General features: G+C 37.8%; 2 protein-coding genes across 2 annotated transcripts in view; both read right to left on the minus strand.

Annotated features, from left to right (window-relative positions):
* CDK7 (cyclin dependent kinase 7) overlaps positions 1–3,026 on the minus strand; it is a 22,456-nt gene extending 19,430 nt beyond the window's left edge. Inside the window, exons 1-2 of the mRNA XM_023526148.1 lie at positions 2,843–3,026; positions 2,435–2,494 (exon numbers count right to left, since the gene is read on the minus strand). Coding sequence (XP_023381916.1) covers positions 2,435–2,494; positions 2,843–2,908 — 126 coding nt within the window. The 5' untranslated portion in view covers positions 2,909–3,026. The remainder of the gene's footprint in view (positions 1–2,434; positions 2,495–2,842) is intronic.
* Positions 3,027–6,406: 3,380 nt separating this feature from the next.
* Positions 6,407–13,882, minus strand: MRPS36 (mitochondrial ribosomal protein S36). The gene is made up of 4 exons (XM_011385455.2): positions 13,729–13,882; positions 9,396–9,459; positions 7,915–8,102; positions 6,407–7,332 (listed from the first exon to the last, which is right to left on the minus strand). The coding sequence occupies exons 1-4, from the start codon at positions 13,768–13,770 to the stop codon at positions 7,315–7,317; spliced, it is 312 nt and encodes a 103-aa protein (XP_011383757.1). The 5' UTR covers positions 13,771–13,882; the 3' UTR covers positions 6,407–7,314.
* Positions 13,883–14,633: the final 751 nt, after the last annotated feature.

Genomic DNA, 14,633 nt, shown 5'->3' on the forward strand with positions numbered 1-14,633 from the left:
GCAAGAAGAGAGTGGGAATCATGAATCAGAAAGATAAACCTAACTATATAAGGATCAAGTTCCTTCCATTCCTTAGACCTTAAGTTTTTGAATTACATATTCAAAACCACTCAAGAAATAATGATATAGCATATTTAAAGAAATGGAGGTAAATACCAAAGGAAACAGTTATAGGAATTGAAAGTGACTGCTCGAAGGAGTGAAAACCAGGGGCAGAGGAGTCAGGCATGTTAAAAAGCCTTGACCTACTAACTGACTTTTCAAACCACAAAGATGTATTACTTGAAACAAAAATTAAGTGTAAAAGAAAATTACGCTATTGTTCTCAAAAAGAAAAAGTTCATCCACCCAGTGCTAACAGAGCCAAACACTGAACACTGAGAACTGTAGTGGAGAAAGACTGGCTAATTTATTATGAATGGCACCACCCAGGAGAATGGGAAGCTAATGCTCAAAAGGCTGAACTTCCTGATGGCTTGTAGGTATATAAGGCAAAAATCACAAGACACTGGTGGGTTAGGGTTTCGGGGTCCTGTTGGGAGCTGATTGGTTAGAGGCAAGGGTAATAAATCATTTCTTAGTGTCTTGAGGACAGCTCTGAGGTCTGCTCTGATGTCCCTGTCTGGTTTCATGGAAAAATAGCCAGGGATTCATTCCAGTTAGGGCTCATGAGCTGAAACATAACTAGGGTCAAGATGTTATCTTTAGCTTAACAGAAATTCATACCTTGTGACCCTTAGTCAAGGTATGGCCATTGTTTCCAGATGCCTGAGGGGGTTAATGGCTAGTGAGGGAAAGGGCTAAGTCTTATAGGGCATGCTGTGAAGAAACTGAAGAATGCTGGGGCTATATATTAAATCAAAACCATACATTATATCAGGACTCTTGGGTTCCACTATGAGTCACCCTCACGGTGTAAAAGTCTATCACAGAGAAACAGAATGGATTCTTCCCTAATTTATGTTAAAAGCAAGCAAGCAAACAACAAAAAAACCCACTAGGACTTTCAGAGGACTATAGGACTCAATATGCCCATAGTGTGAAGAGATTAGTCAGTTAAGTCAATACATTTTTAATGAGCGTCTACAGTATAATTCGAGTGGAAGTAAATAGACAATAAATTCATACATAAAAAGATTTCAGATTTTCATATAATAATGATAATAGAGAAACACGGCAAAGAACACTAGGAAAGGACAGGAGCATGCCTATTTTAGCTAGAGTGACCAGCAAAAGCCTCTAGGCGGAGAAGACATTTTAGTGAAATCTAAATGATAAGGAACCAGCCACGCCAAATTTAGAGGAAAAATATATTAGCCAGAAGGCAGAGCAAATGGAACAAGCCTAGGACTGGAATGAATTTAATGTGTTCAAGGGACAGAAAGGTCAGTGTGGCTACAATATACAGAACCAGGAGTAGAATCTACAAGATAACTTTAGAAAGAGGAGAGTAAAAGATTTAACAAAGGAATAGCTATAGTGCTAGATTATAGGGATGTAAGCTGGAAAAAGAGATGAGAGAAGTCAGAAAAAGTAAAAAAGATACCAATGACAGGAATAATTTTGCAAATAAAAGGGAGCCAGGTGTTAAGTGAATGAGGGGAATAAGCTTCAAAGGAGTTAGGGATGGTGTTAGGGATTTTTAAGGAGAGAGTCGAAGGAGCAGCAGGAATAACAGGAAGGTGGAGGGCAATACGAAGGTTACTGATTCCAAGTAGTATGGGAATGAGCAATCAACCTGGCAGCAGGACACCTGGATTTAAATCCTAGCTTTAGCAATTACAATCTATCATCTTGACAAGTCACCTAATCTCCCTTAGCCTCAGGTACCTCAATTATAAAACTGAGAGACACTTACTTTACCTATGTTGCAAGGCTGTTTTGAGAGTTAAATGAAAAAATGTAGGTGAGAGTGCCTGGCGCATAGAATGTTAGCTTAATATGTCCTCAGTTTCTGGAATGAATGCCAATAAAAAAGCTACTTAAATCATTTTTTAAAATGCAAGCACATTAATGTTGTTAATGTTGGTAAAGCCTTTCGTGGTAAATCTATACACAGAAACGAGAGATTTAATACAAAGAGTGGATGCAGGTGAGGCAGAAATAGTGACCGGGGAAGATCATGATATTAAATAGTTCTGAGGATCCTACAGATTGGTAGTAGTTATCCCCCTTGCCAAAGTCTGAGTTTATAAAGCAAAGATAACATACAGCTTCCTCTTCATTTCAATTTCAATTAATTAAACAAAAACCTAGTTCAACCTGAGTTCTGTCTTGGAACACAAGACACTAATAAATTATGCTTTCTTTGAAAATAACATAAGTAACTCCTCATTTGCAGGGCACGGTCAAGATTTAGTAAAACGGCCATCCATCAGCTCACACAAACCTACATCTTCAAAGAGACTCAAAGAAGAAAAAAAAACTAACTCACTTTCTTAATGGCGACAATTTGGTTGGTGTTCTTGTCTCTGGCCTTGTAAACCGTAGCAAACTAAAAAAAAAACAGAAATAAGGTAAGTTTGTGGGAAGATTTTTGTTGGTGTTTGCCTTTTTGCTTTATATGTTGGGAAGCAAAGAAATCAGGTTTCTTGGGGAGGACTCGCGGCGGCTTGAAACGTAGTGGGGCAGTCCACGTCCCGTTCCTGTCTATTCATAAAGGAGAAGGCCGCTCAGGGCTCACCTCCAGGGTGTACACAGGAGCAGCAGCTGAGTCTGGGCAACCTCGGCCAAAAAGAACGAGTAGCCAGGCAAGTCCTCTGGCTTCCATGAGAAAACTTGTGAAGGTGGTGGAGGCTCGGCGCTCTCCGCTCCTGAATCTCCGAATCCCCAAGAGACTCACCTGTCCCTCTCCGAGGAAGTCCAGTTTTTCATAACGCTTTGCTCGCGACTTCACGTCTACAGCCATCCGTCGCGGGAAGCCCGACTCCAGTTGAAAAGAACGAGCTCCCAACACAGCAGGAATTTAAAGCTACCTTAAAGCCTCCAACAGCCACTTCCGTTCACTGGGCTCTGACGCTTTATTAGCTCCGCCCCCACTTCCGGGATGGGCGTGGGTGCTGTTAAATAAGTCCGGCCCCAGCCCACCTTACGGAAGCTGCGCGAGGCTGGGCTGGTTGGCTGTTCTACGCGGTTCCCCGCCCTCTCACGTGATCGCCTGTTGGTCCCAGAAGTGGGGTGTTTTCGATGGTAGTTATCTGTGTTACTTTATTACCGTTTTAACTTAGATATTTTCTTCACTACCAGTGTCGGCTCAGCGTTCTTATACGATTTTTTGAGTTCGGGATTTAATAGGTGTGTATGAGTCGGCAAGCTTGGCCTTCTCCTTGAAGACCCTTTCTGGTTTTTGCTCGAGCGCGTCTGTCGCGACGGTTACTACGGACGCCTAACCCTGCAAATTCAGGTTACTTAGGCGCGTGACCGGTTCTTAATGGCAACTCAAGAGACAGTCTTACCAAGTTCAATCCCATTATGAAGCACGCCCCAGGAAACAAAATCTAAATCAACTCATGAATTTTGTGCTGTGGAACGGATTTCTGGTTCTCAGTTTTCTACTCTGTAAAGTGGAAATAATAATAGACTCCGTTATTGGTGGTTGTGAGGATTAAATGAGACATGCATAAAGTTTAGACATAGTAAGTGCCCAATAAGTGTTAACTATTATCAGTAACCAACTTCAATTCTCATAAAATTTTCATCCAAATCAACGAATTAAACACTTTAATTGATTTATTCAATGAATATTTATCGAATGTTTACTATGTGCCAGGCTCTGTTGCAGACTCTAAGATATCAGAAGAGAAAAAGACAAAAGATCCTTGCCTTCAAATAGGAGTAGATAACAAGTAAAATATGTTAAGATACATAGTGATAAGTGCTGTAGAGATAATATAACAAAGGGGATAGAGATTATTAGGGTTTGCAGTTTTAAACAGGGTGAGACAAGAAGGACATCACTGAAAAGCCACTGCAGAGTTTTGAGCAGACAAATGATACGATCTGACTTCATATTTTAAAAAGTTCTCTTTGGCTATTGTGAGAGACTATAGACTTGGGTGGGGGTGGGGGATGGGAGTGGGGAGGTAGTCAAGGAAAAGCAAGGCCTGTTAAAAAATGATTGACGTAATACAGATCGTTGCATGGGTGGTACCAGTTTGGCTTGTAGCAAATAGGATTTGCTGACAGACTGGATATGGGTTGGGGTGTGGGGGAAGCATAATTCCAAGGTTTTGAGCTGGAGCATTCGATGTTGCTAAGAGTTGAGAATCCTGATTTTCAGAGGTATGTTGAAGAAAACAGCAGAATATCAAAGGCTTAGAATTTGGTCGAAGTTAATATAGTGTAAATGTTGAGTCCTTGCTCTGGATCTAGACTACTTGTATTGACTATTGGCCCAAGTATTCAATCACTAGATTTATGATACTGGCTAATTACTTAACCTTTCTGTCCCTAGTTTCCTCCTCTGTAATAGGACCTACTCATTGGGTCGCCGCAAGGCTTAAGTGATTTTACACTTCAGAAACCCTTAGAAAAGTGTCTGACAGTGTTTTAGTTTATGTTAGCCATTGCATAATTATTTCTGGTCACCTTCTAGATCTTTGTCACTACTTGGTTTTTTATTGAGTTCTGATATATTCATAGGCAAAATTCTTACATATTGCAAACACACCATCTTTACCACTTTTATCTCTTAAATGTGGCAAGTCATACCTAATGATGCATGGTGTAACATGACTTAGGCTAAAGTTCCTTCTGGAAAGTATCACTGTAACAATCTAACCTTTAACTCGTAGTAGAAATAAGCTAAATATGAGTTAAATTTGATGATACACTTGTGAGGCTTGAGCTTCCCAAGTGTGCCATGGCATATAAATTGATAATCACTACATTATACCATGCTGCTGACAGTGAATGCCTATATGGGGATATTTTAAAAAAGTGACAGTGGTGTTTAGGTGATATTCTGGGTTCACTAGGTCAATGTATACATAAAATACTATTCAACCTCTGTATACCATTTTAGTTTATAAAGCACTTTCACACACTGGTAGTAGCCAGCTTCCCAAATGGCCCCAATGATTCTTGCCTTCTGGTACTAATGCACTTGTGCAGTTTCCTTCTGCAATGAAACAAGCTGTTAAGTGTGACCAATAGAATATGGCAGAAATGAGTGTGTAACTTCTGAGTCTAGATTATCAAAGGTATTGCCTTGTACACTTGGATGATTTGCTCTGCAGGAAGTCAGCCATCATGTCATAAATTCACTACGGCAGCCCTGTGGGGAGGACTATGTGGAGAAGAACTGAGGCCTCCTGCCAAGAGCCAGCTTCAAATTGCAGCCATTAGTGAGCTACCTTGGAGTAGATCGTACAGCCAGCCCCAGGCAAGCTTGCAGATAAGTGCAGCACCAGGTAGCATCTGATTGCAGCCTCATTAAAGATACAGCAGAACTGCCCAGCCAAGCTGCTCAGGACTGTGACAGCCTCATTAAAGATAAAGCAGAACTGCCCAGCCAAGCTGCTCAGGACTGTTACAGCCTCATTAAAGATACAGCAGAACTGCCCAGCCAAGCTGCTCAGGACTTTCTGACCCAGAGAAGCCATAAGCTATTAAGTGATTGTCGTTTTTAGCGCCTAAATTTTGAGGTAACTTGTTACAAAGTAATACATAATATACTAATTTGTTCCTTCCTATTGCATTGTATTGTGCTGGAGAGGAAAACGAAATTAAGCAACTTCCTGATGGTTATGTATATTTAAGTGCTTAACTTGTAATTGGAAATACAGGCTATTTAAGCCAAGACAGAATTCTATGACACTATTTTCCTTGGGAGCTCATCTTAACACAGCAAGTTCCACTGACGTGCCTTTTTGCCATACCTGTACTTAACAAATTCTATAAGAGATATATATTTTTCATTGTGACTTTCATGGCAGCAGCTGTAGTAAAGGTGGCCCTCCGACAGTTCCAGTATTGGGGTCTCTAACTACTGGCCCACAATATTACTAAAGCCACTCTTTATTACCTGAACCCACTCTGTTTCTAAAAGCAAAATAAATTGCCCTGGGCTTCCTGTTGCTGAAATGAGAAAGCTAAGGAGAAAAGAGAATAGTGCTAGTTTTTAAGAAAATTTTCCAAATAAAAATTTTAAATAGTAAAAAAATCATGAATCATGTATTTTTCATGAATCATCAGAACAGGTGACCGCTAGCACCAAACCCCTATCTCATATTCAGGTTGGGGCAACATTTACACAGAATTTACAAGCGAAGCAAAACAACACTGGAATAAAAAAAGATTAACACCTATAGGCAATTGGGCAATACTCGACAATTCTACTCCTCTATTTCTCATGAGCTACTCTTACTATTAGAGACGACTTCTTGAAAGCATGTTCTAGAAATCATTAAAGGTATGGAAGAAAATTTATTTAGCTTTGTCAGTCTTTACTTTCACAATAATACATATCCTTGGCACAGGAAGACCCTGTTGAAATTTCATTAATTGCCTTAAGGTTAAAATTTAGGTTGATTTTATGAGGCTTTCAGACATTAAGTTTGAGAAAGTTAATGGTTATCAGGATTTGCATACATGATCACAATCAAAACAGTAAAATAAAGAACAAGACTTTCTTAACAGCCCTAAACACAATAAATTGCAGTTTCTAGTCAAACATTTATTCCTATATTTATTCTGATCTCTTCCATTTTATACTCCACTTTTTTTCTGAATATGGTTACAAATAGTCTTAATACCACAAAGTCACTGGCTACCTTGGCTATATTTTTATCATTTAGAGTAGGATGCTTATTAAGCCAGTTATACGCCAGTAACTTTGCAATGAAAAAAACATTGAGATTAGAACAAATAATGAGATTAAGAACAAATACTTCACTGATTCTCATCCAATTTCAGTAAAATCACTTCCCAAAAGCAATAATTCTGCTTGACAAATTCTATGTCTAAATAGAATTTGAAAGAAAAGTAAAATTATGGGAAACATGACAGTTTACTAGACACTTTGTACTTTTAATAGTTCAACACTGGTTAATACTTCATAAGAGTAAATTAATAGGCTAACATTGAAAAATGTGTACTTTAATAAGTATAAAGTATATAAACAATTAGGTAAGCTTGTGAAGCTGACCAAGATACATAAATTAGGAGATACAAGTATTCATCTAAATTTTCTATATATTTTTTTTACAGAATATTTATTAAAGTTGTTTACAGTTTCTTGTTTGTCATTTTGGAAGTCCTTTATTGTAAAGACTATTCTTTTGCCTGATGAAAAACAGCAGCCACATTGTCTGATTATTCTGGACCTCCACGCTAAAAAGGAAAAGATAAAAAGATTAGGGGTTAAATTTACAGAAAGGTTTTCATGGCCATTATATAAATTTACACTATTTTAAGCAAATGATCTTTAGTTTTTTTAAAAAACAATTTCATTTTTTTCATGCTTTTAGGCAATGAAATATCAATGTTACAAACAATTTAGATCTGGAAGGGACCCAAGGTTGACCTAGATCAGTGGCCCTCAAATTTATTGGTGTTACAAACAATTTAGATCTGGAAGGGACCCAAGGTTGACCTAGATCAGTGGCCCTCAAATTTATTGGTCTCAGAAGTCCTTTACACTCTGAAAAATTATTGAGGACCCTAAAGAGCTTTTTTAATGTGGTTATATCTATTGCTATTTACCATATTATACTGCTACACATATATTCTTTCATACACATTTACTGAAGGCCTAGTTTACTTCTCATAGTCCTAGCCTACCAGACCATCTGTGTCATAGATATGGACACACTATGACAAGACAATCAGAAAAGCATGTAAATTAGCAGCTGAAGTTCTAAAAGCCAAAAACTGTTAAGGTGTTTTGCTCTGTGATCAAGACCAATAACATACCTGGATAAATTCTATTTCTTCTTGAGACACAGGTTTCCTTCTGTATTTCTGAGGTAATGTTTTTATTATTTCTGCAGTGTCTGGTGGACCCTGATACATCAGCCAATCTGGTGATTTACTTCCCTTAGAATGCTGTGAAACTGAAGAAGAGTGAGATGGTAGTCCTGCGGATCTCAAAACTTCTGATGCTGAAATTTAAAAAATGTAATTAGAGAAATTATTCAGGTGTCTTAAAATACCATTTTGAGTTATGTATTGAATAATCTAGTCATTCGTGAAATAAGTATAATTCTGAGAGGTAAGTATTATAGAGTAACTTAGTTGGGTAGATACATATATATAATTTCATAAAGTTCTTTTTAAAACAAATGAGGTACTTTTAAATGAGTGAATCGCTAAATTGAACAAAAAGTATATAAAATAATGAAATTTTTAGGTAGTGGAGTTCAATCCATATGAATAACCTACAAGTTTTGTCATATGTTGGAGTTTACACGTATTATCTTATAACAGGGAATAAGAAAGTTGGTAAAAGTAGATGAGATTTGTTTTCTCAGTAACTTTATACTTGTTTATCTCCTGTATCTTCTTTCTTATAAAGTTACAATAAGTTAAAAATATCTGTATAAAATTCGTTAAAATTCTTCCTGAATTAAGGATCAAATAAATACCTTATATTCAAGACAGGGACGGAGGATCTGGTTAAAAGGAAGGGTCACAGAAAAAGAGGACTTGTTTGGAAACTTCAATTACTTTGTAAGCAATGATTGCTAAGGTCTACAACAATCTAAAAAATATTTACTGATTGAATAAATAGATAAATGAGTGAATGAAAGAAAAGATTAGCAGGGAGAGAAATATTTAAATGGTTATTATTCCTCGCCATATCTGCCAATGTAAGTTTGGGAGATTCTTCTAAAGGATAGAAGAAAGGTAAAACAAAAATTCCCCTATAAAAACTTGATATCATTAAAAATTCAGAGACATTGAATTGAGTCGTTACCTTTTTATTTTATTTATTCCCCCTTCCCCTTGTAACCGCCCCCCCTCCCGCCCACACACACTTCTACCCCTGAGGTATGGATGTTTTCATTTCCCCTTAAAAACTGGATTTCTGAAGGCGGGGCATCTCCTCCCTAAAGTGCACACTTGTGGTGTGCACCTGGGCCTGGTTCGCCCTGGGCCTAATGAACTCGGGGTATGGTCCATGGCTCCACCTGGGGTGCAAACCCAGGACCTTCTGCGTGTAAAGCAGACGTGCTAACCACTACTCTATGGAGCCACCACCAAGTCATTACCTTTTCAAATGGAGGTAATAAAAGTTGATTTTATTACTTTTTTTGGCATGTAACCTAAGGTACCATTTTGACTAAGCTACGGTCTACCTGATTTTAAATGAAAAATATTGCCTATAATAGGATATTCATGTATAAATATACATGTATGCATTAAAAAAACCAAAACATTAAAGTATAACTTACCATTGGGTTTAGGATGGTCTCTTCTATCAGGGAACCTTATTAATGGAGTATGTGGCTTGACCACCTAAAATGGATGGAAAAATGCATAGAAAAAAAAAGATGATACTTTAGAATAAACTCATTAACTATACATAAAAGAAACAATCTACTAACCTCATAAAGAGGTACCTTCATTAAAATAACTTATTATTTGGCAGCACCTTTAAATTTTATTATTTTACTTTTCTTCAACCATGAAAGCTAGTCTATAAACTATTAACTAACTTGTTTATCTCCTAGTCATAATGACTTTGTACTTCGTACATCACAGGATATTTTACTGTACTGCAAACTGACCTCAAAGGCAACCCGATGAAGACTACATTGATTATGTTGTGTGATTGGATGTTTCCTGACATGTATTGAGTATTGCTTCCCTACTCCGTTAATATTTAGTGGTTGAGAATAGGATAAAAAAGCTTATTGAAAATTAGGTAATTAAAAAAATGCTTTTTCTGGCTACAAAAGTAACATGTTCTGTGTAAAAAAATTGGAAAAAATACATAAAAGCACAAAGAAGGAAACACTATCCATAATCCCAAAACCCACATAAAATAGGTTTAAACCTTTGATTGTCCTTTATTTTACTCTTTTTCCTATACCCTTAGAAATATATATTCTTAGAATACTGTTTTTATAACAGATATTTGAAGAGAATGTTTTATCCCTAAAATTCCAGATAATACTATAGAGTACCTTACATGGATCTCTCAGTATAAAATCTTCTCAATATACAAGGCTAAGTCTCTATAATAAACACAGTACTGTTTTCAACTAAAGTAATTTGTAAGTTACTGTGTAACTAGTGAGACTGAAGTATCTTTATCTGCCATATATTTGTATACTCTGTGTATTACATATCATACAGTTTATATGAGTACAGAAGTAAACAGGCTTGTTGGGACTGGCCTGAAAACTCACCACAATTCTGCTGCCTAGAAAATGCTGGAATATAGTTGTCTCCCTCAGCATAAAAGCATGCTTAAATCTTTCATGTTAAAAAACAAAACTTCTTTCTCCCTCTAGTAACTGTTTCTTCATTATCATAGCCAAACTTCTTGAATGTTCCATCCATCCTACTGTCAATACCCCATTTAAAAAATTTTGAGAGCATTTGAGATCTTGCTCCCCAGCATCTTTCACCAGTTTCGCTCAAATAAACTTGTATAAAAATTCAGAACATTTTTTAAATGTTCAGCAGCTTTCAGGATAAACTTCCAAACTTATATTTGGCAATCACAAGGCCCATCATGATTTGGCCTTTCCATACCTCTCCAGCCTCATTCCCCACCACTGTCTTGTGTGGTGGGGATACCTTTTACTTCAGGTATTCTGAAGTACTTTTCATTTTCCTAATTTATCATGCTATTTCCATCCCTATTTAATCTACAACTTGTGTCCTCTGCAAGGAAATCTCTCCCCAATCCCACCCCACTTCCATGCCTCCACTTTGACCTGACTGCTTATCTTTTAAAATAACTCGAATATCACTCCTAAGAAACTTCTCCTGATTCCAAAATCTGATACTTCTCATTTGTTTCCATAGTATCCTGAACATCTTAAGATTACTGTGCAGATAGATAAATGAGATTTATCTGATTACAGAAGAGCTAAGCTCCTGAAAAGGCAGAGTCAGAGAATTTAGCACTTCTGCAGCAGTGCCTGGTACATAGTAAATGCTCAGGAAACACCTGCCAAGTGAGTAAACAGACCATCTGTAAGGTAGGACTAACTACATAGGCATGTGAATATGTATACACACAACTTCAACAGTAATATAGTCAATTTTATTTTATCGCCCTTTATCCCATAAGAGGAAAAACTGATAATGTGGACTGTACTAAAAAGAAAAAAACCCTTTTACTCATCAAAATAAACAAACAAACAAATAAATAACCAAATAAAAAATAAGTATAGAAAAATGGGCAACATATTCTTCACAGGTAAAGAAATGAAAATGGCTCTTAACGATACGAAAAGATAGCCTCATTTATAATGAAAGTTAAAACTACATGAAGATGTTTTATCAATTAGATCATATTAAAATGTACAAATTTGATGTCTGTTGGGAAGGTTATGGGAAAGCAGGAATTCATTTATTGCTATAGGAATGCAAAAGAGTATAATCTCTATGAGGGAAAATAAGTCTAGAACCCACAGTTCATTCAACCTCTTATCAGCACTTTCAACTTCCTTGATGGAGGCTTATTTTCACCATATATGTAAATCTCAAATCTTAAATTAATCTGACCACCCATCTTCTTCCCCTGTGTCTTATGCAGCCAAATGATTTCCAAAATGATAAATTATCGATTTTCTGCTCTTACATCAGCCCAAATGTATCAAATATATTCTGCTTGGCATTCAGAAGGCATTTAATACCTATAACTTACTCTTCCAAAATTACTTCTGAATACCTTGTAGTCCCCTCAGTTTGTGCCAGTGTGTCTGTTGAAATACTACCCTTTCTTCAAGGTAGATCAACAGCCTAATTCTAAGCTCTATGGAGGCACTGTGTCTGTCTTGCTGGCACAACAGTCCCAGCAATGAGTATGTGTGGAACAGAGGTACTCAATTTTGCTAATGTAATATGTAGTTATTACATAATATTAGCACATACTGCTTTCTATTATGACTATCTGAGTACAAGTCTTTCCAACTGTTAGGAGATAGACCATTCCTTATTATATATTTCACAGCATCTTTTTTTAAATATCAGTAGTTCTTCATTATTGCTATGTACTATTCCATTTTAACAAATATACCACAATTTGTTTATCCTGCTAATGGACATTTGGGTTGTTTCTGGTTTGGGAGTTACTATAGACAAAGCGGCTATGAACATTTTTATATGAGTCTTTTTATAGATATATGCACTCATTTCTCGGGTATAAAGCTGTGAGTAGAATTGCGGGGTTAAAGGGTAGGTATGTTTAACTATGAGAGACTGACAAAAGTTTTCCAAAGTGACTGTGCCATTTTATACTCCTACCAACAATGTATGAGGGTTTTAGGTGCTTCATGTTGGTACTGTCACTTGGAGTTGTCAGTCTTTAATTTTAATCATTTGGTGAGTGTAGTACTACTCCCTAGTTTTAATTTGTATTTTCCTGGCAAGTAATGATAATGAGGATCTTTTCACAGGCTTATTACTCATTTGGATGTCTTCTTTTGTGCAGTATCAATTGTTTTTACTCATTTTTAAATTGGGCTATATATTATGGATATATATTATGGTCCTGTGTCAGATGTTCTCTTTATCCTCACAGAATCTTTAATTAATACTCAATAACTACCCACTGACTGAATAAGTGAGGATCATTACTTGGAATGAGACCAAAGACTGGGATCGAGGATTATCTTTCAGAGTGAAATCAATGTCACCCTGATAATTTTTAATTAAAAAAAGGCCTTTTAAGAGATATATTTGTGCAAAGGGAAATGCACTTCTCATATCAAAGTTAAAAGTTAATCATACAGTAATACACTCTCAGAGTTGAAAAAGGTAGTGTAAACCAACTGCAAAAGTGGAAGTTGTGTCCCTTTATATCCAGTTTTACCTCTTTTATTTAAGCTCGAGACCACAGCTGGAGAAGCAAATGCAAAGCTATCAGGAGTAAGTAACTGATGTGTGGATTAACAATAAAGTTCTCTAGCTGCCAATCTAAACTCAGGGAAAAAAGCTTGAGAAACCAACACTAAAACATATTACAATTACATTTCAATAATCTTTTTTCTTCTTTTTTTAAATTTCCTCTCATCCGGCTGTAATCAGACACTTGAATTGAACTGGTGGGGAGGACCAGCCCCAGACAGGGACGGAGCCAGTTCTCTGGCCATTCCCAAGACCTTGAAGGGACACTGGGTCAGGTGCAGAGATCGCTTCCTTTCACTCGCCGATACCGCTTTCCTTTTGATTGGTTGATCCAGGATATCTCTATACTATACTAGACGCCGATTGGCCAGCCTACAGCCAGGGAAGCCTTGCCCGCAGACACCTAGGAGGACTAACGAGGTCCTGGCGGAGGACAGTCCAGGGACCCCAGAGCAGCTATGTGCCTACCTGCTGAGATGCGACACTCCTGCAGCCTGGCTCGAACCCTCAGCTCCGGTCACCAGCTCACTACCCTACCCAGCGGCTTAAGGTCTAATTCTCACATACACCCCTAGGCGGTGCCGCTGGCGCCACTCAGGGCCGCGGTCACCGCCACCGCCTTTCCTCCCCAGCGCCTTGGCTACAGTCAGCACCATCCCACATTACCCTTGATACGGAAAGGCGACCGAATCGCGTTACCTGAACGACCCTGCTGGCGGACGCCATCTTGCTGCCCATCATGACCCCCGAGAAGGGGCAGCTTCCGGGGCGCTCGGGAGCCTCAGCGATAACAGTTGTGGGCGGCTGGGGGCGGGCCCTGCCCGTGACGTCACGGAGGCGGGATCAACCTCCACTGTGAAGCTAGCTCCACCCCTCTGCGCCTCACCCCGCCCCTCCCCTCTTCCCGCCTGGAAACTGATCCACTTGTTTCCCATGGTTTTCGTTCTGCAGACGAAGGTTTGTGATGTGGGTTTATTTTGCTCATTAGCCACGAGTTATCTAGGACCGTTTCCTCTTCAGAAATCTAGTTTCTAATTTTAATATAGTTCGAAATTTAATTAGAAACCAAATAAGTAATACAATCTCTTGTGACTTCTTGTTAAAACCTTGTTAAAACTTGGGAGTTAATGGAAAGCTCAGTCAGTTCAAGGTCTACACAAAACCATCTTATAGGCGCTTGTTTATTGGTGTTGCTTGAATTGGTCTTCTGTTCCTGTTTTCATCCTGATATTAAACTGATGCCTGCTTCAAATTTGAGAACTCAAAAAGTTCAAGTTTTTCTTTTTTGAAACATGTCATCCGTATCATTTCCCAATTCTATGGTAAATATTAATGTTTATATTGTTGTAATTTTTAATACACAATATGTTACTTAACACAACTTTGTAGGTAATGTGGCCTTAAGCAATGATAAATATTTAGAGTGACAAATTTGTTTTGATGCTCTAGCTCAGTAGTTTCTAAATCTGGGGAGCTGTTAAAGAAATGTTACTGAGCCTAACTATGGAGACCAGAAATCTATTTTTTAGAAAGCTTTCAACGCTTGTTTTAGCAGTGCGTATTCTAAAATTAGATTGATGAAGTGATTGGATGGGCAAAAGACA

This window comes from Pteropus vampyrus, unplaced genomic scaffold, assembly GCF_000151845.1.
Source record: "Pteropus vampyrus isolate Shadow unplaced genomic scaffold, Pvam_2.0 Scaffold722, whole genome shotgun sequence".
NCBI classification, from domain to species: domain Eukaryota; kingdom Metazoa; phylum Chordata; class Mammalia; order Chiroptera; family Pteropodidae; genus Pteropus; species Pteropus vampyrus.